The sequence below is a fragment of the Gopherus evgoodei genome, chromosome 10 (assembly GCF_007399415.2).
Source record: "Gopherus evgoodei ecotype Sinaloan lineage chromosome 10, rGopEvg1_v1.p, whole genome shotgun sequence".
Lineage (NCBI taxonomy): Eukaryota > Metazoa > Chordata > Testudines > Testudinidae > Gopherus > Gopherus evgoodei.
The window spans coordinates 66740141-66764271 of NC_044331.1; the positions used below are offsets into that span (position 1 = coordinate 66740141).

Consider the following 24131-nt stretch of genomic DNA (forward strand, 5'->3'; position numbering starts at 1 on the left):
TTCGGGCAGGTGAGGCTTGTTTTAGTCAAGACGCAATTTTTTCACAACTTTTGAGTCAAATCTTGCCCTTGATTATACCTTGTAACCTCATTGTCTTCAATGCAGCCGAATTTGTCCCTTTTTTGATTTTCCAGTACAGCCCTTTTTGAAAAAAGACTTCCGCCTCTTCTTCCTTATTCAAGCCCTGCTGGAGCTATTTCTTCGTTTGCTCAGGCAGATAGATCAAAAAGGGTAATAGATCTGTTTAATAATGATCTAGCTGAATGGCTGGGCGATTGTTCTTTCAGGCTCCCTGGTGTATTGAGCAAACTGCTCCACCAAACAACTGGCCTCATGAAGGCCAAGTGGAGTTCAGAGGCTATGGCTTACGTTACCGTGAGGACTTGGATTTAGTTCTGAAAAACATAAACGTTACTATAAACGGAGGAGAGAAGGTAAGTAACATGGCTCGCTGTTTATACGCGCACTTCATTTTATAAGCTACCAACTGCATGCTTCAGCTGACAAAGGGGTTTGAGCCCTGAGACTTTCAGCACTAAAAGGATGAGGTTCTACCATCAGAGATAAAAGAATAAGTCCTTTAGTGGCTGGTCTTTAAGAGCCCACTACAGCTGCCAGCTAGAGTGGGACGACCCCTGCTGTGTGTTGTGGGTTACATGTGCTCACTATTTTCCTGAGCGTTTTGCTCTTTTGGTGTAAAAATACAAACGAGTGTATTGGAGAATATGTGACCTTAACCAATTTCCTTTTTTATTCAACACAAGCAAAATGAAATGGCAAATTTATGGGGGAAGTTCAAATTTCACTTACTGCTAAAAACCACATTTTTCTGACTTGTGCATCCTTTTTTATGTAGGTTAGTATACTATTTTATTTAAAAATAAAATACAAGGCAGTTTATATACATATAACCATACAAGCACAAATACAAAAAAAGCACATGTTTTTATAACTTCCTAATCAGACATGCAACTGAGTATTATGTTTATGAACACAATTGTATCCTAAATTCAGGTGGAAAAACAAGATCAAAACCTATAGCTCCACAACTGTAACTATAAAACACATACAAAAGAAAGGAACAGGTGTGATCTGAACTTTGTCAGCACTTCTCTACTTCACATTTTCACCACAATTCTATTTTCCTGTCCAGAAAAGTCCCAAAGCTTTTCCAGGTGCATTGGAGTTTTGATGTGCTGTTTGAAGGATATTTTCATTTTCTGTTGCTTGTACCAACTTAGTTCTTCATTTTCTTAACGTAGTTACTTTGCACTGGGTAGATGTATGTATTAGGTTTGAAACTCTGTCCACTTCAGGAGATTCTCGGTGACACTTTGACTTTATCCTTTCCCCAGAATTATTAAATGATAACTTCTTTCTGTGTGCCTTCTAATAGGTGGGAATAGTTGGAAGAACAGGTGCTGGAAAATCCTCCCTTACTCTGGGTTTATTTCGAATCAATGAATCAGCAGAGGGAGAGATTATTATTGATGGAGTTAATGTTGCAAAAATAGGGCTCCATGACCTGCGGTTCAAGATCACCATTATTCCCCAGGTAGGTGCAAAGTTCCTGCCAATACCATAACTGATTTCTAAAGGCTATTGGGCTTTAATCAGCTGGATGCATGCTTTATTAATATACTTTATTAGGGTCTGATTCAGCACACAGTGGAGTCAATGGGACTCTTTCCATTGTCTTCAGTTGACTTTGGATCAGACTTCTGTGCTGGCTTAGGCATATTTCCCACTTGGATCTGAATTGGTTGGCTGCCATGAAGGCAGGATCCAGGGCCTTCTGAAATTACAAACTCATTTAGTTAACTCTTTTTATAATAGATTTTCAGTAGTCACCTAGGTCCTGATGCTGCAAATTACTCAACATGAGTGCAGAGGTCTGACCAGGTAGTGCAGCTGGCATCATGTGGACCTTAGTGGGTTTAGGAGGCTCTAGCTTTTCTGGACCAATAGAGGGCATATATAGACTGCATATTACAGGGTGGAGACGTCTCACTAGAATTACACTAAGACTCAATAAATTTCACTCTGTTTTGACAATAACTTGGCAGATCAAATCTGGTCTCTGTGGTTCACTTATGTTTAGGAACAGTAAGAAACAACATTAATCATATGGGGATATGGCACAGGGCACTCCAGTTTTGAGAGCTTAAGATCATGTTATTATTTTGGGATTGATGTCTGTTTATCAAATTGCCACATGACTGAGTCACTTCCTCACCCTAGGCTTGGTGGTCAAATGTCTTTGAATTCAGTTTTCAAAACTATTGGGTTGATAAGTTACTAGCTTTTAGTCTACAAGCTTTTCTGCTTATTTATAATAATGCAAGAAGGAACTGGATTTAAATAATTGCAAAAGGTGTTCTGCAATTCATCTCTCTCGGATCTGGGTAATAGGTTTGACGTTGGGATTATATTGCTTTTGCCCTTTTTTGATCATTCCATATTAGATTTCGGCTTCGCTATCACTAATTGCCATAAGAGGAAATGGAATAAGTAGATTGTAGGCATGATGCATTTACTGATGCAGCCGGTTTGGACTTTGAATCTTGTGAGAGTGTATTTTGAAGTTTGTTTTTCACATGCCATTTTATTTGAAAAAGATGGTTTGGCATTTAAATTGAAGATGTTTCTATATATTCTTTGGTATTGCAACTAGTCTGAGGCATTTTCCAAGCAAGAAACGAGTCACCTTTTATTTAAAAATAATTAAAATCAGAAGATCTTTTGCTATAATTATTCCTCAGGTTGCTTACAAAATATACCGTTTCCTTTGCCATTTACATGAAATCTCTTTTGAACATTGGCAATATTCTTTGTATGTTGAAGTGTTGAGTGCATGTTATTTTCTGACTAGGATCCAGTATTATTTTCTGGCTCTCTGCGTATGAATCTTGACCCTTTCGATAAATACTCTGATGAAGAAATTTGGACATCTTTGGAATTGGCTCACTTGAAAAATTTTGTTTCATCTCTTCCTGATAAACTTAATCATGAGTGTTCTGAAGGTGGTGAGAATCTAAGGTACAGTAAAATGCCTTATTTTTCAGTTAAAATTTACTGTTGGAGCTAAAACTTTTGACAGCATATGAGAAACATAAGCTTGTATGTTCCTCCCACTTTACCTCAGACTACAGGTTCAATATTACTACTTGTGACGTGATTTGGCGCAGTACAGACATGAGATCCCTGAACCTTAAAATCCATCTCAGACCTAACAATGTAAATATACGTTGCAGTTTGTATTCACTGCATAAGACCTGATTATCTTGGGGAAACAGAGAAATTGTAATGTGAAATTGCCAAAAGAGACAATTTGGTGTTTTTGAAAATATTTTAAGCTTTAAGCCATGTAAGTGAAAGTACATACTTAAGAAATAGTAAGTTTTATATTTATTGGCTTGGGCAATCTTAGGGAAATATATGGTTAATTTCAGGCTGCTGTAGTTGCTTATAATTTGGAGAGAAAATTGTACCTAACAAATGCAGGTTTCATAATGCAGCTGTAATACAAGTGCAATACTAATCCTAAATAAACACATTCAATCTACCGAGTATAAATTGGCCACCAAACCAGTTCAAATACAAAACTTTGCTACAGTCTGCACTGTTTAAATGCTATAGTCTGGTGTACTTACGAGGAAAGCATTTGTAATGTTTATCTTCCTAAAAAGGAAAGCTCTTTAAAAAAATGTGTTACCATTAAGAAGCTGTAGTAAGACACCCTCTTTTTATAGAGAAGAAATCACAGAATTAGAAGTTAATTCCATATCTAAAGCTTGCTAGACTCTTAGCACCTAAAATTCACACAAGATTGTGCAGGTAACAAAATTAGGATGTGAAACAAAATACAAGTTTCTTCTTACAGTTAACTTTTTTGGTTTTTTTTTACAAAGTGTTGGACAGCGTCAGCTGGTGTGCCTTGCTCGGGCTCTACTTCGAAAGTCCAAAATCTTGGTTTTGGATGAAGCTACAGCTGCTGTTGATCTTGAAACTGATGACCTTATACAGTCAACAATAAGGACTCAATTTGAAGACTGCACTGTTTTAACTATAGCACATCGTCTAAACACTATTATGGACTATGAAAGGTAAAGTGATGCAACTGTTGCAAAGGGAAAATGGTCTTTAGTGTCCTTATCTTTATCACCAGTGTAAGCATGCTGAGGGTCAAGTTCTGTCCTTGGTTATGGTTGTGCAACCCCATCGTCCACAACATACTTGCACAGATGTGGCTGATGGCAGCACTTGTTCTTACAATTGAAACATAGATTCATAATGTTCTCTCTTTCTCTGAGTGGGGGAAGGAATCAAAACTTGATAAGCGCCTGACTCAGGTGTTTTACTCTTCCACTTTTTCTGTGACTCCTGTAATTGGACTTGGGAGTCACACTGTTGATGTGACAAAGCAGGAGAAATGGGCATTATACCCCCAACAAACTTGCAGGGGTTCAGCACTTCTGTTAACAGTCAACCAGTACTAATTCAGGCACTCCAGCCATTCATGCAGCGGAAGCCCCCCCCCCCCATTTAGTTGGTGCTCCCTCTTGGGGGCATTAGCAGTATTTTTCTCCCAGCTGTCAGGGAGTTGGGGTAACATTTTGACTCTGAATGCTGGGTTTCCTGACTTTAGTGCTTGCTTTCATGGCCTTAATGTTACAGTAACACTGTTGCTTTGCTTAGGCAGTCTAAGCACAGAGTAAATTAGTATATCTGCGATAGGATTAGTGAGGTTGGGGACAAATGTTGCCTTTTATGAAAGCTTTTGCAAACCACCTGCATTATTTCCTGGTGGCTATGAGATATTATGCTAAGATTGCTAAAATTCCAGAAAAGTCAGTATTTTGACCATTTTTTCTTTTCTTGTTTTAGAGTTATAGTCCTTGATAAAGGCGAAATTGTGGAGTGTGATTCCCCAGCCAATCTACTTCAGAAGAAAGGCATTTTCTATAGTATGGCCAAAGATTCTGGCTTGGTATAATACAAGAACTTAGCTTGTACGAGTGGGGAAGAGGGGTGGAAATTGACTGACTATATACATTGAGAGAATTTTGAGAATTTTGACTTCCTTTGTTCTGCTACTCAAACCAAATGCTTCCACCTCAGACCTGGAAAAATCGAAGTTTAACATGAAGATAAAAGTTACATAAATGCAATGTCTTTTTTTCCTTAAAGATATATTTTGCAAGAAGTAGAAGTTCTGAATGTACTATGCTAAAGACCAAACTTAGACCTGTTTGATAGATTTGAGGCAAAAGATGAAACTGCAGTCCAAAAATGTTTGTCTTCTGAAAGCAAGAAAAATCCTTTGTTTTGAGTTGCTTATGTTCTGAAGGTCCTTTTGTTTGAAAAATCTTTGTAAAATGCTACCTATTTGTTCAGCTGAGATTTACCATTTTAAGAGCTATCTGCTGTGGGATGCACTCAGGACATTTTATGGAACAGCAATATGAGTCAATGTTTTTATTCCTTAAGAAATACTGTCCTGTACCAGGTCTTGTCTTGGCACTTATTGTATGTGGTCAGTACTTTTATGCATCACATTAAAGTTTTCATATGTGTTTATACTTTATAGCAGCAAGTTTGCAGAAATGTCCATCTCATTGATGTGAAAAAGCACAATCATCATCAAAACAGTCACTATAACACCAAACTCTTGCTTGAATGCAAAAATTAATGTATTTCAATATTAAGTACCCAATTCTGTACTCTATTCATTCAATGGTTCTTACTTATGTGAAAAGTACCAATGGGGGAAGGGTTATTCTTCTGAGTAAGGATTTACCTGATTGAAGGCTTCAGAGTCAGTTATCATTTGATTGTAGTATTATTGATTATTGCATTTCACTGTCTCATATTTCATTCAGAAGCCCTGCCACATCCAGGACTGTTAGCCCTACGGAAACAGCGAAACCTTCTTTAGAGGCGGCTGCTGCTACTAATTCTTAACTCTTGTGCAAAATGCTCTTACTGTTCCCCAAAATATACACATTTTTATTACTGTGTGGATGCCAGAGTAGCCTGACAGAGCTTAATTCACTGTGGAGTCTAGTTCCAAGAAACTCAAGTGTTTTCTGTTTTTTGCTTAGTAGGAAAAAGAAAAGTTCCATACAGTCTTTTTTTTTTTTTTAAATAGAAAGATTGCTGAATGACTGCAGTTTGAGTTCAGATGGACCCAGATAGCTACCACTCTGGAAATGTGGACTGTTGGGAGTTTTATGTTGCCGACCTTAAAACCAGACAAGTATCTTTTCTTAGAATAAAAGCTATTTATTTTTTTGTAAATTATGATTCTTTAAAATTGAGTAAACTGAAAATTTCATTGGTATTTTTTGTAATGACTATAATGGAAGAACTTGGAGTAAACTTTCTTTGTCTGAAAATGATTGTCCCAATTTTTATACTCCTTTGTAATCTTTTAATGACAAAAGTGTTTGCGCCATTATTGACAAAGGGTTTAAGGCCCGGAGAACTGTGGGTGCATCGGAGGTTGATGTTCATGCCTTGAAAACTAAGCCTCTAAAATATCACCACCAGTTAAAGAATTGATAGATGAGAATAATCAGCCTTGTTCTGAGGCCTGTTTTGAGGGGAATATATGGAAGTGTGCGCTTTGGATAAGCAGATCATAGTACTCTGATTACATGGTAACTCTGTTACTATGGCAGTACTATAATGGGAAATAAGCAGAGAGAGCGTCTCAGAGGTGGCACGTATAAAGGATTGGCTCTCACATGTGGGTGCTAAAGATGCTTTGCAGTGCCCAAGATGCCCAAATGATTTTAGCGCCTCCTGAAAAGAGCAGCAATCTCTGGGTAGCTGTTCCATGAAAATAACATTTTAACATTTGCAAATAAAGGTGGTTCTTCTGGTTACCAAGGGCCAACTTTTAGATTAAGGGATGTGGTTATTGATCACCAGGTGTAGTCTTCAAGGACTTTCCTGGATATTTACCAGACCTCCCTGCTCCACAGCTGGGGAGCTGTTCTCCTGCATGGTCTGTTGGTGAATTACACTCTAAACACACTCTGAAATCTGTAGTTGTAGCATAACTAGTCATGATGGAGGGGCTGCTGGGCCAGACATGAGTGGTGTTGCCACCTCATGTGCAAGGTCACTGCAATATTCGCTCAGATTTGGCCCAGCTTGCCCATCTGTCATGAGGGAGGAATGGCTGTGCCAAATCTAAGTAGAACTGCAACCCTGTACCATTTGGAAGTAATTTCTGAATCCAGGAAACCCCCAGATAACAAATATCTCAAAGTTCAAGAGTTGTAGGGTATGAAAGAGGTGAAGTCTGACTGGTGGGAGAGGCCCTTCACCTTAATCTTTCTGGTCCCTGTCTGTAACTTGTTCCTTATCTGCCTGAGTTATAAAATCAGCATATTGCAAGCACTATTCCTTACGCCTTTCCCTCTCCAAAGTCAATTCTCTTGTACCTACATCTCAGCAGTACCTAATGACGTCACACGCTTTAAGACTTCGTTACCTAATGGAGTGTCTTGCACTCCAGACCTGATATTAATTATGACTAGAAAGGAGTGTTGTAAATGTTGAATCATACAGCACTGATTAAAAATGACTTAAAAATAGCTACATCCCATGTCATATCTAACTTTCTCTTGTTTCCCTTTTTTCGGGTTTGCTGAATATTTTGTGTGGCACGCGCAAGCCTGCCCTGGGTGAAAGATACATTTTCCCACTTCACTGCCTCTTCCTTTTGATGGTGGTTGGTAAGCAGGCACAGTCCTGGCAGGAGGGGGTGAATTAGAGTACCGTTTATTCTGTGCCCTTGATTCCAAAAACCCCCTGCCAACTTTTCTTCCTGTGTAATGCATAGCATGTTTAGTCTCCTCCTATGGGACTGCTGCCTTGTAAAAGTCTCATCAAATCTCAACTCTGTTCTCTCCTGGCAGCATATAAATTCCACTACAGCCACTTCTGTTTGTTGTTTGGATCCTGTGCACGACCTGTTGGCTCCATGGAAGAAGAGACAATCCGATATGCAGTACTTAAAAGGCCCAACTTTGTTGTAAAGCTATTAATGCTAACTTCCTTGGAGGGGGGAAGGTTTTCCATTTCTAGGGGGATTTTTCCTATTGGTGTGCATTTTGATGGGGCTGGGAGCTCTCAATAATCCCCCCTTTTTGTGGGGAGCAGGGGGAACCATGTTTTGAGGCAGACAAGTCACCGTATCAAGAGAAGTGCAGTATCTAGAGGATGAGTTGCCACCTGAACCTGGAGTGTCAGTCAGTATTGTGCAGTGATAAAAGACAAACCAAAAACTGAATAAAACAGAAGTTAATATCTTAGAGGTTGGGATCCATACCTACAAGAGAAGCTCAATAAAAAGACCCATAGATGTTTCTGCACTGGCTGCTCCAAGGGTGAGATGACCCACATAGAAGTAATGTTTACAATATAACCTATTGTTTTGAGTTTCTCTCTCCCAAATTCACAGCACCTGTGCAGTGTAATAAGAAAAAAAAAATTCCAGCTCCATGCTGCCCTGTCAAATCCCTTATAATCTTGCTTCTTAATTCCTTGACTTCTCATACACACAACTGCAGCAGAACATGGTGGCATCTTCTGCAGAGCTGGGATTGGGACACAACAGGTGGGGGGTAGCACTTAAATAGAGTGACCAGATGTCGTGATTTTATAGGGACAGTCCTGATTTTTGGGGCTTTTTCTTATATAGGCTCCTATTACCCCCCACCCCCGTCTCTATTTTTCACATTTACTGTCTGGTCACCCTACACTTTTTCTATGCCTTCACTTAAGGCATTTTTTTCTATGTGTCATTCATGAATTCTGCATTCAAGTACCCTTCTGAGCTTACACACTCTCATTATAGCATATTAGTACTCTTATCTGTGTTCCACAACCTCAAAGCAGTATTACACACTGTAATCTCTAAAGCCCTATCATCATATTGCTTCCTGGGTACGAACCACTGTTTATTCGCTGCTTTAACAGCTGAGATCAAATGAGGGTGCTCCTGATTTGAAAGTGGGAGCAGGAGCCTTGTCCTCTGGAACTGGCTTCTCGTACAGCTCCAAGGAGTTTGCATCAGACCTTTCGGGCACGTTTCAGAGATTTGCTAGAAGGGATTGATGGGCTAATGTGTCAGGCAGGAGGTTTTCAGGTTGCGTTGTAAAGGTCTCTTTTTGGAATGGAACAATCTGTTTAGTACAAGCTCTTGGAACATATTTCTAGGCCTAACTAATTTAATAGAATTTAAAGCCACGAAGGATCAGCAGTTCATCTACTCTGACTTTTTGTAATCTCACAGATCATCCATGCTAGCTGTACATTCACCTTTAGGATTCCTACCAGACCATCTCCAATGCATCTGAGAAATTTGTAGTTTCACATGCAGTTGATTAAAAAAATTAAAGGAATACAGTACGTGTTCTGTGAACTAAGTACCAATGGCCTCTTAAATGCAAGTTTATAGTAAGAAAACTCTTACCTTTCAGACGCACACGATATGTGAATGTATAGGAATGATATGAGATAGGGTCATGTTAATGCAGGCCTTTGCTCTGGCTATTTTTAGAGGTCTTGTTAACTAACAAGTAAAGGGCAGATGAAAGCCTGAAATAAGACAAGCTTTGAAAAATAAAAATCCTTACAGATCTTGTCTGCACACGAATCCAAAAGCATTTTGCATGTAAGTGAATGGCAATTACTATTCATTATGATGGCTTTGTAGCTTACCCACATTTTTCTCTGAATCATTTGTTAGTTTTGTTTGTATTTAGTGTTGAAAAATTAATTCCATAGTTTGGCAAGTTACTTCAGGCTTTCAACAAGCGTTAGGAATCTGATAAAGTCCCGTTACAGTTTCTTTTGTACTGAATCCTTGTTACAGTTTAAGATGCATTGCTAATAGAAATCTTACACATAGTGAGGGTTGACTTTTACTTCATCTATTATGTATGTAGCTCATTCTAGTCCATGTTTCAAAGTTACTTGGATGTGGAATGACTTGCCCTGTTTTCCTTTGTATGTAATCCTTCTGTGTACTTCCGAGTAGAGAAAGCAAAGCAGTCTCAACCCTTCAATATTTTAATTAAGGCTTGTCTACACTGTCCTGTGGACTGGACTGTGGGGGTGTGAATAGAAGTGTGCACCCAAGTGCTAGGCTGTAACTGTGGGTGTGAACTAAAAGGTTCCTAGTTCACATTGTCCTCTTCAGACAGGATTACATTTATGTGAACCTTTTAGTTTGTGCCCTCAGCATCCATGTGGGGGAGTTACTTGGGTTTACACTGCAATTCGCACCCGCATAGTCCAAACTATGGGGTAGTGTAGACACAGCCTTAGACTGTAAGCTTCTGCCATGGAATGAAGTGCATTGGGACAGAAGGGGGGAAAATTGCATTTGTCTGTGCTAGGCACAGGGGAGTCTGCAGCTCTTGTGGTGGGACCTGGCTACTCCCGTGGTGCTGGCTCCCATCGCTCTTGCACGCTGTCCAACTATCCCATACATGTTCTCCTTTGAAGGTGTCCCATAGTGAGATGTTTCCTACTTTTGGGTGGGCACTTTCCTATGGCATTTCTCATTAGAACTGGCCTTTTACCACTTCCATGTTTCAATGACCTGTCAACATGGGACAATATAAAAAATAAAAGGCCATGCTCTTGGACCCACTGGCCTAACCGGGTTGGGGGAATGTAGCTGTTCAGTGCTAATAGGATGCCAGCCACTACCATTTTAAGAGTCACTGAAGTCATTTTGACTGATTCTTGCCCTACTAGGTTAGAACTGGGGTTAATGGATGGCATCGAGACCTGTTTTCTGTACTTCCTAAAACACATGCAAGTATTTTGTGTATGTCTTCAGAGTGGTCTTTGCTGGTCTGAGGGGATGTTCCAGATAGAACTTGGGTGAAACATTCCACACAGGAGTATAAACAAACTTGGGTTCTGATGAGCCAGTGGTGACAGCTAATTTCAGGGACCCATGAATACCTTTGTCCCCACATTGCAGTGAGAACACCCTGCCTCCATCCTAGGAACATTTGGCAAGTGGCTGTCTGCGGATCTCTATTCTCAGGTTGGAGTGATGAGCGAAGAGGTAGTCTGTAGTTCAGCTTTGAAGGGATCCTCTTCTTTGTTTAATTCCCCTGACTAAACAGTAGCCTAGATGAAGTGTCTTACCGCAGAGCAGGAGAAAGAAGCTGATGAAGCAGATTACCCAGAAAAGCCAAAGGGTGCAGTTGGGGTCTCTTTTCCCTCTTACAGATCTCGTATAAAGTAGTCAGAGCTCAATACCTGAAGAGCTCGCTATTCATGGCCCTATACGTGTGCTCTTGTTTTGCAGCCTGTATTTGAGGATGTAAGTCACGCAGGTCACAAAAGAAATTCTGTTTTAAGGAAAAGGAAGTAAACAGGTTTTACTTTGAGACTGAGTCAAGTTCTCAAGCTTGGAGACACTGATCACACTTATCTTTTGTGGGGATGAGTGTCAGGTCACGAGGAGCCAGTCCCCACCCTGTGAGGAATTGGAGCCATATTTGTACAATTTATGAAAACTGATATTGTGAAATTGTATTAAGAAAAAAGTTGGCATATAGGTGTCACATATAAAATATGGATCCACCATTGTTGATAAGACCTCAGCCCAGTTAAATACCATCCCAAAAATGGTACTTAAAAACTGAGTATCTTCTCTAGACTATATTAAGCATAGTGCAGGGATCTGAAATCACCACGAGGGCCACATGAGGTACACTGGTTCAAGGGCTGCATCACTGACACCTTTTTTTCATACAATGATACAGAAGTATGGTAAAAAATGAAGAGCAATACAGTGTGCTATTAAAAGTCAATGTATTAACTTTTTAAAAACTGTAACGTGAAGAGGGGTTTTAATAAAATATAAACACTCAGTAATGCACCTCACTCAAATGACAAAACACACATTTACTTTTAGAATTACTTCAGTTAAAGCTGGCCCCACGCCTGTCCTACTTCTTTCCACCCCTTCCCTGCCCCCATTCCAACCCATTCCCCAAATCCCTACCCCGGCTCCGCCTCTTCTCCTGAGCACACTGCGTCACCGCTCCTCCCCGGTTCCTCCTGGGAAATCCTAAGCACTGGGAGGGTGGAGGAGGAGTGGGGACCTGGTGCGCTCGGGGGAGGGGGATGGGTTATGGGGAGCTTGGCTACTGGTGGAGTTGGCACCTATGGCGAGCTGCAGGAAATAACTCCGTGGGCCAAATGCAGCCCAAATGCCACATGTTTGAGACCCCTGCCCTAGTGCTTTATCAGCAGCAACTCATATTTTCTTATGGTTAGATCCATTCTTCATAAAAGTCATCTCCCAGACATAAAACACAAGTCAGTTAACCCCTGAAAGAATTTCATTGGTCAGGTTTGTTGGTGTCACCAAGTATAACCCTAGGTAACTCGGGAGGGTGGTAGACCACAAGTGTCAATGAAGCCCTCCTGTGGTAGGCTTCAGTGAATCGTTGTTCCTCTATGTTCAACACTTTGTGTAACCTAATGTGTTAATAGCTGTAAAATGTAATGTCAGCAGTTAGTTTTCTGATTGTAACAGCCAGTTCCCTGCTGTAATACACTGGAGCTAAATTAAAGCAAGTTTCAAGGCCGCTTTTAGATACAGTATACGTGTGTCTGCAGCAGAAAGGAGAAGAGGGAGGGGGAAGACAAAAAAGTGTGTGAGGAAAAGAATGCTGCAGCTGGACAGAAGAGGGAGGGGAAACGGGGGATTGCTAGTCAGCGAGAAAAGTTCTCATGCATATAAAGGAACAGACTGCTTGTTTTAAACGTGCTTGATTTGAGGCGTTAGTCTCCCTATACCACTCTGAGATCTCAAATAAACTTGGTTTGCTTCTCCACCCTGGTGTGTTTATTGGCGCGGCACACCGGGCGACGGACCCCCCCCCCCCGCTGTTGCTTGGCTTTAGGCACTTAGGTGCCGGCAACAGTTCGATTATGGTATGCTTTGGTCTCACCTGTCATTTCTGTCAGAAAAACTCCTATTTCAGAAATAAGCTGAACAGGTGGAATTCTAGTTGCAGATCAATACTTGGACAGCTCTGCTAGGCTTAATGCAGCCATTTAGCACAGGATTTAAATGGTCCTATAGCTGAGATTGGAATTAATCCATATTCTCTCTGAGTAGAAACCCCTAGCCAGCTGAAAGATCAACCTCTCTATTTTAAACCCCCTACATAGCAATCCCTAAAAACTCAATTCCCATGGAGGCAGGATGAATACATCTGCACACAAATTAGGACACCACCACTAGAATCAGCATCTTGAAAAAAGACATTGATTGTCCTCACCTGCTGGAGCATCTATAAGGCACCACAAGAATTCATCAGTTTCTGCACATCAGAGGAGATCAGATTTATAATCTCCCCAGAAAGTGAAATCTTTCTTGCTGCTTTTATAATGACCAAGGATGGCAGGAAAATAACTTGTGAGGTAAAGTTTAAAAAACAAAGCAGCAACCCTAAATGCACTCTTCATACGTCAGGCTAATGCTTTTGTGCACAGGCTACATAGCTATCCAGTGGATATCCATGGGTCATTCATTATCCCGAAGGATGAAGAAGTGTCAGCTAGTTATGCCACTGCCAATTGTTTTTCCCTGACCCCCTTAAGCACTTCATTGGCCAGAGCAAGAGCACAGTGGGCTAAGAAGGCAAAGGCCAAGCTATTACCTCCTGCTGCTGAATTTCTTTCTTTGTGAACACATTTCTCTTGCTGTGTTTGCAGTGCACGTCTATAGCAGAGAGCAGCATATTGGATACAGAAACAGCCTTCGTAACCCTATTGTTTGAGTCCCTCATGCACTTCGCTGCAGTTTACAAAAGTTTTATACATGTACAATGGGTGCTCACAATGCTACGAGTCCATTTTCTTTTTGAGGTTTCTATAATGTAACCTGCTGGCACAATTCTTTTCCCTCCAAGTCATTTGTCTCCCTAAAGTGTCCGGCTGAATTTTTCTTGCATATGGTGGATAAAGGCTTCGATGTGGACAGTGGGTATCAGAGTTAAATAGGAGGGAAGCTGCTCTGTTTAACTGTTCTCAATGGCCCCAATCCAGCAAAGCACTTGCGCGCCTGCTTAACTTTAAACATATCGACTTCGAGCATGTGAGTAGTTCCACTGAACTTAAGCACATGCTTTGTAACCAAATCTTTGAAAACCTATTTCAGCAGCACAAAAATTTGGGGACAAATATCTGAGAAACAACTGGATAGCACAAAAGGGTGTCTGAATGCCATGTAGTTGACATGGAGGGATGCAGGCTCTTTCAAAAGACATTTTAAAATGGGTGTGATGTCTATTTTTGCATGATGGTAGGATTTTTTTGGAAGAATATACTTTCAACCTAGTGCCCTCGTTAAAAACAAAATAACTTTCCTTGCTCTGCTTTTGAGCTGATGTTCTGCCGGGCTGCCCTCCCCTTGTTCACCCCAAATCTGGTAGTATGCAATCAATAGGTTATAGTTTGTAAGGGGCTTTGGAATCCTGTGGGGGTAAAAGGCATTGTATGTTAATGTAAAAGCCTGTTGTTACTCTAAAAACCCTGTTCTTCATGCTGTGCTTTTATTTTCCCCTTTGACTGTTTTCGTTTGAACAGGTGAGATTGCTACAGAAGATGGGACATTCTCTTGGTCTTCACTGGCTTCTCTGTGTCTCAGAAGGTACTTACGTGCTGTAACTTAAGGAGATCTCTTTCCCTTAGTTACAGGCTAAGAGCAGCTACTAGCAATCATGGAAGTTATGCACCTGCATATAAATGATTTTCAGCCCAGCAAACTGTCAGGCAGATGTCAGACTTTCTTGGTAAGATTAAGAATAATTAAGAATAATAACTAGGACCCTACTAAATTCACAGTCCATTTTGGTCAATTTCATGGTCACAGGATTTTTAAAATACATTTCATTATTTTGGATACTTAAATCTGAAATTTCATGGGTGTTGTAATTGTAGGGGACCTGACCCAAAAAAAGGAGTTGTGGGGGGTCATATGTTTATTGCAGAGGGCAGTGCTACCCTTACTTCTGCACTGCTGCTTGCAGGACCAAGTACTGATTTTGCCCCAGATCCATAAATGGCCCCCTCAAGGATTGAAACTCACAACCTTGGGTTGAACAGGCCAATGTTCAAACCACTGAACTACCCCTCCTGCCTGTAAACTACTCTGTAATCAGAGGAAATGTAACACTTCAGCCATATCTCCAGAGCAATAAATATTCAGTAAAATTGTTTAAGCTGAAATGATAACTGCAGGTTGTGCTCCCGAAGTATAGTCATAGTAACACTGCAAGGCTCTGAAAGAGCTTTATTAACCTGTAAGGAAGATAATGAGTCTAAAATGTTATTATGTTTATTAAATGTTAAGCAAAAATAAGCAATGCATAGAATCCAGATTTTTGTGCTCCTGTTAATTAGGCTGTTCTGGGGTTCAGCACAGGAATACACTAAACCTTTTTATTTCTTTTAAAGAAACATTCCATTTGTGAAATCCTTTTGGTAATTCCTGGGTCACTGAAGCTATTCAAGATAGTGCTCAGCACAGAAATCTGTTCTGAAGCTGGAAAACAAACAAAATAACTCAACTCAGTTTTCAATCTCTAGATCTCTTAGTTATTTGCCTGAGACATCTTTCTTAGGCAAACTTTCCTTCCTGCTTTTTCACCCAACCTGCAAGCCACAATCAAATCTCAGTAGTACATAAACTGCTTTATACACTTTGTTTAACTTTTGTGTTCAACAGATTTGAGTTCCTTATTTATGTCTAGGTAGTGGGGTTTTTTGGTTCAAATTATCAGTGGGGTCATAAAATCAGGCACTTGTATTTATCTAAAAAATGGTGTGTCATCACCATGATCAATCCTTTTCCCAAAGTCCCTTCGTTTTCAGCCTTTCCTTACAACTTAGACTCTTGAGACCTAGTGGTATTTTGTCCTGCTGCATCGGCCAAACCAGTCAGAATATCTGTTCTGTTTTCAAAAGCCTGGTTGCCTCTGTGATTCACTGGGCTACAAACCTGCACAGATTAAAAAATTACAGTTGTGAAAGATCAGTTTTTATTTCATATGGGAGAGTGTTAGGTGAGCAGCTGAATCTATGGGTAACTATGGACATTTTTTAAATGACTAACATATTCATTAAAATGAGCGTGGGATTGAAAACACTTGTATTCATTTGTTACTAATTAAAATGCTATTCACTGTCGATTAGAACATTACCTGTCTAATATGATTTCTTTGGCATTCCTAGGAATATCCACAGCACTCCCATAAATGTTGCAAGGTGTATTTTACCATTATTTATATTCTGAACAGAGCTGATTGGAAAGCTCAGTTACTTTGCCATAACTGCATAAGATGTGAGTAGGTATTTTTTATCCTTACTCCAGATTTCTAATGGGCTCATCTAATTAACTGGACAGAACTGAGTTTTTGGTATTTCATTTTGAAAATGAAGCCAATTAATTTGGAGCTGCATAAAACTTTATACAGTGGTCATCACTCCGTCAAGAGAGTGACCACAAACTCAGTAACTAACATTCAGTTGCAACCATAATTTAATATATTCTAATCACTGAACATGAATACAAGACTCATTCTCCGTAGCCATCATCTCAGCTATAGTATGTGATATACACAGGCATACATGTATCATTTTCCAAATACACCAAGGCAGTTTCCCTTCACATATCCAGTGTAGTTTGAAGCTCAGTTTCAAATAAGATTTGAATAAGTATCAGGCATTTTCTAGCCAAACCGATGTAGCTGAATTAAGAACAGATCTGTTCTCTCAGATGGGGCTGGTATCTTCCTTGGGTGACAATCAGACACAGCCTGATTCTTCAACCAGTCTGTAGAATAGTCCCTTCTGAGCTATTAATTTCTCTGGAGAATCAAATTCAGCAACCAGACCGTTTTCCAAGACCAAAATCCTGTGAATATTAAAAAAGAAATGTAAGAACTAGGATATACCACAGTCGCACTGAACTCAAACAATATCTAAGCTACGATTATTAGAGCCTGCCTCAGTTCAACCCCTCTGAAGAGAGCTACTACTTATGGGATACTCCCTTGGGGAGACTAGGAATGGAGTAAATCTGGTCTTTAATTCTTTGGTTTAACTCCAAACCACTGAGCTGTATCTGAGCAGGGGAGAGAAGCTCCAGTGAGGAGATATTCAGCAGTAATGATTTATCTGTGAGTGGACAAAAAAGGGCTATATAGAGCATGAGATGGACACAGATCTCATTTTCCCTCTGATTAACCAGGATTAATGGTGAGAAGGCCCATTCTAAGGCGGAATCTTGAGTGGGGTAAACAAGAAATAGACAGAAATGAGACCTAAATGGTTCCAAGGAGATGTCACTCTCTAAAATGCTATGGGGTCTGTCCAGTTTATAAAGCCTGCCTCCGTCTTCTGCTGTCCTTGTGAAAATGAATGTGAACAAATACACCAATGAAAGGTTACCTGTCGTAATCTAGGATGGTGTTTATACGGTGAGCTATTGTTAACACGGTCCACTCTTTGAACTGAGTCCTTATGGTTGATTGAATCTGAAGATCAGTTTCCAGATCCACTGCTGCAGTGGCCTCATCTAGCACCAGGATCTGGGCTTTCCGCAGGAGTGCCCTGGCCAAACAAACAAGCTGCTTCTGACCAACACTGAAAGCAAGAAGGGCAGTTGGTGAACAAACAGGCTGTTGCTTTTCCTTGGGTTTAATCATAGAATCATAGAAGATTAGGGTTGGAGGAGACTTCTAAGGCAACCCTCTGCTCAAAGCAATGATGAGTCTGAAAGCAGCACAGCAGCTGATGGCCTTTCCCCAGCGAGGCAGGAGGCTGGGAATGTTAGGAGTGCACCTGGTCTGTTTCTGGGGACAAGAGCGAGGGGCCAGATGTGCAACACGTGTAGACACCATACTACTAGCATCGTCTGAGAGAACAGATCTGGTCTTAATTCAGCTATCTGGTGGCACTGCAGATAGCAGCATGAAGGGAGCCAAAAAAACGAGGAGATTATTTGTGTTGCAGTAGCATCCAGGAGCCTATGGTGCTAAGTGCTGTACAAACAGAACAGACTGCCCCTACCCCCTAGAGAGTTTATGAGCTAAGCAATTCCACAGTGCTAAGGATTATACTGCTACAGCAAGTTTGCTCTGTGCTGACTATTGCTTTGTGCTTTACTAAATTAGATTTTTCTGTTTAAATTTATTACCCTCATTTAGGAATGTTTACTAATTGTGCACCCTCTGACCCTCAAACACAATGTGCACTGCCTTTCTCTTTCTGCACTTATGGTACCTCAGGTTTTCCCCTTGCTCCGAGCACTCATGGTTCAATTGATTAGGCAGATCCAATACAAAGTTCTTGAGCTGAATGAGTTCCAAAACTGTCCAGATGGCTTCATCTGAGTACTGGTTTAAAGGATCAAGGTTCATTCGTAGAGAACCAGCAAACAAAACTGGATCCTGCACAGCACAAAAGATTCCTGAAATGATTGTTACAAAGCAACACAGCTCCTTAACTTCCTTCCACTGCAGGAATCCCAGGGTGAAATGCTACAGCCAGTGTTATGGGGAAGATCAGACAGTGTGGCTACGTGGTTATTTTTCCCTTTTAAAAGCAAATAATTTCTCTCTCTGTGACCCACTTAAGCAGTGATGAGCTGCCAAAATCTTAACAACCGGTTCCCTATAAAAAGTTCTGATTTAAGGGATGTTCCACAGTAAGTATTTTTGTGTACCTTTCTCCATAAGAAACGGCAATGCATTGAGTCATTGGGAGTCATACTTAAGAATAAAAACAATTTTTTTTACATGTTTATTACAATCACCCCCCCCCCCCCCAATAATTGTGAGGTAGCTGTTGGTGTTTTTCTTACACCCGACAAAACGTTGGCTCGTTGCTGAGCTCCTGCCGCTTGACCCGCCAGCTCTGAGCAGGAGGACCTCAGCCCCAGAGACATCCTCGTGGGGCCAGGGGCAAATTGCCCCCCCTCTCCCCCCTCCCCGGGCAGCCCTGGAGCTCGCACTCCCCCTCCCCCTTACCTTGCCAGCAGCTGCTCAGAGCGGCAGGACTCAGGAGCTGAGCTGCCCAGCTGCCGGCGGCTCAGCACACTGTGGCTCTGCGGGGCGGAAGGGCCATGGGAGCCTCAGCCTCCCAAGCTGGGACTCCTGGGAGCTCAGGTGGGGGACAGGACAGTCCCCCGGACCAAAGTTGTTTGTCCACCCACCCCTTAACAGCCGGTTCTACACCAGCGTCTAATTTCAACAGTGTGTTCTTGCAAACTGGTGGAAACCGGCTCCAGCTCACCACTGCACTTAAGCCTTCCTGCATGTCACGGATCTTAATGGAAATACCCTGCAGAATTGATAAATGCCTTAGAAATTAACTTCATACCTGGGGGATAATAGTTATTTTGGCTCTAAGGTCCTGGAGGCCTCTTTGGGCAATATTCACTCCATCAATTAAGATCTCGCCTTCTGCAGCTTCCATTAATCTCAAAAGACCCATGGCAAGAGTTGATTTCCCAGCTCCTGTTCTTCCAGCTATGCCAATCTAAAAGAATACAATGAAAATTTAGGATGTATGCTTTACACCATTTGGCTCATAGCCATAGTTAAATTTTAGGACCATGGAATTGACAGGTAACAAACCACTGGTTAAATTTGTCCAGCCTTTGACCACATCTGTCAGAGAAAAACACCCCATTAAGCTACAAGCTATTCTCCCTTCATCTGCTGTTCTCCTTGGGCCTCTTTGAAAGCCATCCAATATCTTTCATCAGATTACAAAGTAAAGGTACTATTCCTTTGCGTTAATGGTGGAGAAGACAAGTGGATCTGAGACTGACAAACAGTCTATCCTATGCAGATCTTGGATGCAATATCTGCCCATCTTTCCTGTCCCAAGCCAGGGATTTAATTCCTTTCCACTGCAGCCTCATGGAACAGCTGTTGAGAATGGGCATGAATTGGCATCGCGTTTGGTTACAGTTTTGGTGGTACACATGATCAGCCACATGGATTCCAGCATAAATTCGATACATAGTCATTAGGACCGGGACACGTGTGACTTGAAGGGATCTGACCATTTCTCCAAGAACCTTTGGCCTCACGTTGTCATAATATTCACCTAACATTCTTAGAGTTGGGTAACAACTCATAGGGAACTTTTAAATTGTTTAATTAGAGAGGGAAATCATTACAAGCCGTAGATCAGGGGTCTTAAACTCAGTTTACCTTAGGGCCAGTGCCAGTCCTCAAAACCTCCCAGCGGGCCGATAATCTCACTGAAGATGGTGTTCAGAAAAGAAAACATTTCTATTGTGTTTTTTATTTTGAATTGCATAGAAATAATAAAACTGTCATACAACTTTATACAGTTCTTCGCCTGCCAGAGAGCTTTTAGCGTTTGTCAGACACCTGGCAACACTTCAGTTCTGTCAATTTGTTGATGTTTGGCCTCAGTGACTGAGCAGTGGAAACCTTCAGGATTGCAGCAAGGTGTGCATCACAGAGCTGTGTTCGGTAGTTTGACTTGTTTTTATTCATTGTGGAAAAAAGTGATGCTGCCTCCATGGCAGACTCTGCCCAGCAACTAATGATGCTGACTCTGCCCAGTGACTAGTGATGGTATCGCGGTCCCTCTTCCTCAGCCAATGGGAGCTGTGGGGGGCGGCACCTGTAGCAAACATTGCCAACAGTGTGGCTGCATGTGTCTCTCCTCCGCGAGCTGCAGTGGGGAGGTTCTCGGACCGCAGATGGCCAACAGCCAGGACTTTGAGACCCCTGCCTTAATGGAGAAAAACCAGAATAGCTGCCAAATATAAAGGAGCTTTGATGTTACATGAGATTAAAATAAACATCAAATTCCTTTAGAGCTGGTCTGCCAACCTCCTATAAAATAACAGGATCTGACTCACTAGAATTCCAAACACACAGTATCAAAACTGAGAGCAAAGTCATATATTAAGAAAGGGTTCCTCAGTGTGCTAGGAGTGTGAAGGCCAAACGTACTATATGTTTACCTCAGTGTAGCTTTTGTGTCTTCAAACCTTAAACTCTTTGACAGGGATTGTTTTCAGTTCAGCAGCGGCTACCTATTCTAAAGCACTGTTCACACATGCAGCTCCAAAGAAATAAATGGCGTTGCTTACCTTCTCTTGCCCGTTTATTTTTATATTGATGTTCTTCAGTGCAAACTCTAAATTTGGCCTGTACTGCACACCATAGTTTCTAAATTCAATTGCTCCTTCAGTTGGCCAAGCCTGACTTGCGGAATTACTGCCCAGAGTCCAGGGAGCCTGTGTAAAAGAGAAACAAACAGCACCTTCTTAAGCTGGGTTAAGTCTTCAAGTAATATGGCTATATTCAAAATGGAAAACTTCTCAGAGCGTGTGTGCAAAAATTCTTTCTGGATCTCTCTCTTTTTAAAAGCTTCTCTAGAGGCAGCATTTATTCTTCATAAAGGAATTGCTGAAGTTGAAATTAGTTGCTTTATACAGAGATCCAGATTACTTTATTAACTGAAGTTTGGAGATAAGCATTTCTATGCGTCAGATTAATTACATTATCAGGAAACCATACTGAATGTTCTAACTATTTGCTCTGCCACACTCAGTTCAATCTATAAGTTGATATGATCAACATGAAGAGATAGTACCTGTTCATTTTTAATGTTTATGTAGCATAAAAGAAATAGGTCTCAGTCATTAAAAGGTGAGCAACTGTCAATACTTATAACTCAGATATGAGATGCCACAATTAGTCCCTATTCTAAACATGGAGAAAACCTTGCAGTGCATTCCATGGGTGTGGTAACTGTTAATAAATAATCCTTTATAAAAATGACAACTACAGCTTCACTGGTTTAAGAACATAAACTGAGCAGAGGTTATAAAGAACACCTAATTATTTTAAAATAACCTAACCGGGTCTCTGGGAATTAAAATGAGGAGGTGTTGGTCCTTAGAATAGAAAAATTGCTGATCTGGTTTGTGACAAATTCCAGTTCAAAGGGTAAGAACAATGGTTCGCTAGTTACCTCTTTTGGAGTTTTTGAATACTCTCTCACTCTCTCCACAGAAACAATATTGTTTTCTATTTCTGTCCAGGAGCGCACCATCCAGTTCAAAATGCCCGTTATCTACAAAAGGAAAGAGGACTGATTAGAAATGAAATACCGACTTTGACTCTGTTCTTACAAAGTACTTGGCACTTTGTCGGATCAGGCCCAATGTTTTCACAAGGGGCCTCCCTGGATAAAGTATTAAGAGATTGTCTGTCCGCAAATTGTTTTGCAAGATAAAATAAATCCTGCTGACACCAGGCCTTTCTGGAAAATTTTGCCAGGCCACATTGGAGGAGCCTTGCCAGCTCACCCTGAGGCTACCTCGGTGCCAATTTGCCAAGAATTAGATGTTGCTGCCTATTTTATGATAAATTTCCAGCTCTTAAAAGTGACATGAAAACCGTTCAAGATAATCTGCGACTAGTCACATGAACATGGAAAATAAACACTGAAGAAAACCATTTGGCTGTTAAACTAGAGTGACCATTTAAGCTTAAATCCAAAGGAACAAGATGGATGTTGCATGTATTTGAGACTTGTTCTCTGTAAGGTCCTATATTCTATAAATAACAGTGACAGAGTTACTGAGATTAAAAAATAAGGGAGTCTATAAAAATTAGCTTAACGTCTGGAAAGGAATGAAAATATTTCCAAGCTTTTTTTCAAAAGTCAATGGAAGCATCATGTTTAAAATAATAAATTCCCTTCCAGTATATGCAACTCAAATGTTGCACAATTGTGTGGGTACTTGAGCACTGGTCTACACTACGAGTTTAGGTCGAATTTAGCAGCATTAGGTCGATTTAACCCTGCACCCATCCACACGACCAAGCTTGTTTTGTCAATTTAAAGGGCTCTTAAAATCGATTTCTGTACTCCCCTCCCCACCAGTCAGGGGTTTAGTGCTAAAATCGACCTTGTTGGGTCAAATTTGGGGTAGTGTGGACACAATTCGATGGTATTGACCTCCAGGAGCTATCCCAGAGTGCTCCATTGTGACTGCTCTGGACAGTACTCTCAACTCAGATGCACTGGCCAGGTAGACAGGAAAAGCCCTGGGAACTTTTGAATTTCATTTCCTGTTTGGCTAGCATGGCGAGCTGATCAGCCACAGGTGACCATGCAGAGCTCATCAGCACAGGTGATCATGGAGTCCCAGAAGCACAAAAGTGCTCCAGCATGGACTGAATGGGAGGTACTGGACTGACTGTTAGCTGTCTGGCATTGCAAGCTTCCAGGGGGCTATCGCCCCTCACTTCTCAACTGTGAGGGCTGCTCTCATCTTGGTATTCTTGAGCTTCAGGGCAGGGGAAAGTAAATCACAAAGTTCCATGAAAGTGTCCTTAACGCATGTGAAAGTTTCGCAGCCACTGGGCATCATCCCAGACCTGTAACTCTATGTGTCCCACCAATCTGTGCTTGTTTCCCAGGCCCAGAATCGGTGTTCTACAGCATGAACATGCCCCATTACTACCATGATGTCCAAATTGCCATGGACTGTGCTTTGAGAGAAGTCCGTGTCCATGTCCTCATCACTATCGTGATCACGCTATCGTTGCCTCTTTGCCTGCTTTTGCAGGTTCTGCACCTGCTGCAGGATAATGCATGAGGTGTTTACAATGCTCACAGCAGCAGTGGTGAGCTGAGCAGGCTCCCTGCTTGCTGTGGTATGGTGTCTGCAGGAGAGCAGAGTGGCAGCAGAAGCGGTGGAGGATGATGGTTAGCACCGTGCACATTTCCTGAGGAAGAACACATGTAGCCAGGAGCCCATGACAGAAAACATGGAAAAATTTGCTATCGAGGCAATAGCAGCAGAGCAGAGTTGCAGTGGAAGTGGTGTATGATGATGGTTTGCAGACCTACTGCACCGTCTGCTGCCAGCAGCACCCAGGACACAACAGCGGCGGTGTCGGTGAGCTGAGCTGAGCAGGCTGCACACTTGCCATGGTATGGTGTCTGTGTGGAAAAAAGGCACGAAATGATTGTCTGCTGCTGTTTTCATGGAGGGAGGGGAG

General features: G+C 41.3%; 2 protein-coding genes across 3 annotated transcripts in view; one reads left to right on the forward strand and one right to left on the reverse strand.

Annotated features, from left to right (window-relative positions):
• The window catches only part of ABCC1 (ATP binding cassette subfamily C member 1), a 99273-nt gene extending 93123 nt beyond the window's left edge, over positions 1-6150 (forward strand). Inside the window, 5 exon segments of the mRNA XM_030577122.1 lie at positions 288-434; positions 1397-1555; positions 2873-3039; positions 3912-4106; positions 4888-6150. Coding sequence (XP_030432982.1) covers positions 288-434; positions 1397-1555; positions 2873-3039; positions 3912-4106; positions 4888-4996 — 777 coding nt within the window. The 3' untranslated portion in view covers positions 4997-6150.
• Positions 6151-15386: 9236 nt separating this feature from the next.
• LOC115658214 (multidrug resistance-associated protein 6-like) overlaps positions 15387-24131 on the reverse strand; it is a 57519-nt gene continuing 48774 nt past the window's right edge. Inside the window, exons 26-32 of one of the 2 annotated variants that reach the window (XR_004002207.1) lie at positions 22090-22191; positions 21203-21349; positions 19444-19602; positions 18346-18512; positions 17512-17706; positions 15896-16975; positions 15387-15604 (exon numbers count right to left, since the gene is read on the reverse strand). Coding sequence is in view for 1 of the 2 variants with exons in the window: in XM_030576718.1 (XP_030432578.1) it covers positions 16867-16975; positions 17512-17706; positions 18346-18512; positions 19444-19602; positions 21203-21349; positions 22090-22191 (879 nt within the window). In the remaining variant the exon portion in view is untranslated. Of the gene's footprint in view, positions 16976-17511; positions 17707-18345; positions 18513-19443; positions 19603-21202; positions 21350-22089; positions 22192-24131 lie in introns of both variants that reach the window. The other variant, XM_030576718.1, reaches the window with a different exon arrangement.